General features: G+C 70.4%; 1 protein-coding gene across 1 annotated transcript in view; it reads right to left on the reverse strand.

Annotated features, from left to right (window-relative positions):
• Nucleotides 1–284, reverse strand: part of GCC1 (GRIP and coiled-coil domain containing 1) — a 6,505-nt gene that overhangs the window by 2,166 nt on the left and 4,055 nt on the right. Inside the window, 1 exon segment of the mRNA XM_008637710.2 lies at nucleotides 5–280. Coding sequence (XP_008635932.2) covers nucleotides 5–280 — 276 coding nt within the window.

Here is a 284-nt window from a genome sequence, read left to right on the forward strand (position 1 = left end):
TGGCCTCCAGCTCCTGCCGGTGCTTCTTCTCCACGTCGTCCGCGGCCAGCTGCAGCAGCACGTGCTTGTCCCGGAGCTCTGCCAGCTGCTCCCGCGCCTCCTCCAGCTCCTTGGCCAGGCCGACGTCCTTGCCGGCCTTGCTCTTGAGCACCTGCTGCGCCCTCACCTTGTAGCGCTCAAACTCCTCCTTGAGCTGCCTCAGCTCCTGCTGGCAGTGCCCGCCCGGGGCCTTGTCCCCGTTCCCATCCCCGGTGCCCGGGGGCAGCTCCGGCTCCCGCGGCTCC

Source organism: Corvus brachyrhynchos, unplaced genomic scaffold (assembly GCF_000691975.1).
Source record: "Corvus brachyrhynchos isolate BGI_N302 unplaced genomic scaffold, ASM69197v1 scaffold197, whole genome shotgun sequence".
NCBI classification, from domain to species: domain Eukaryota; kingdom Metazoa; phylum Chordata; class Aves; order Passeriformes; family Corvidae; genus Corvus; species Corvus brachyrhynchos.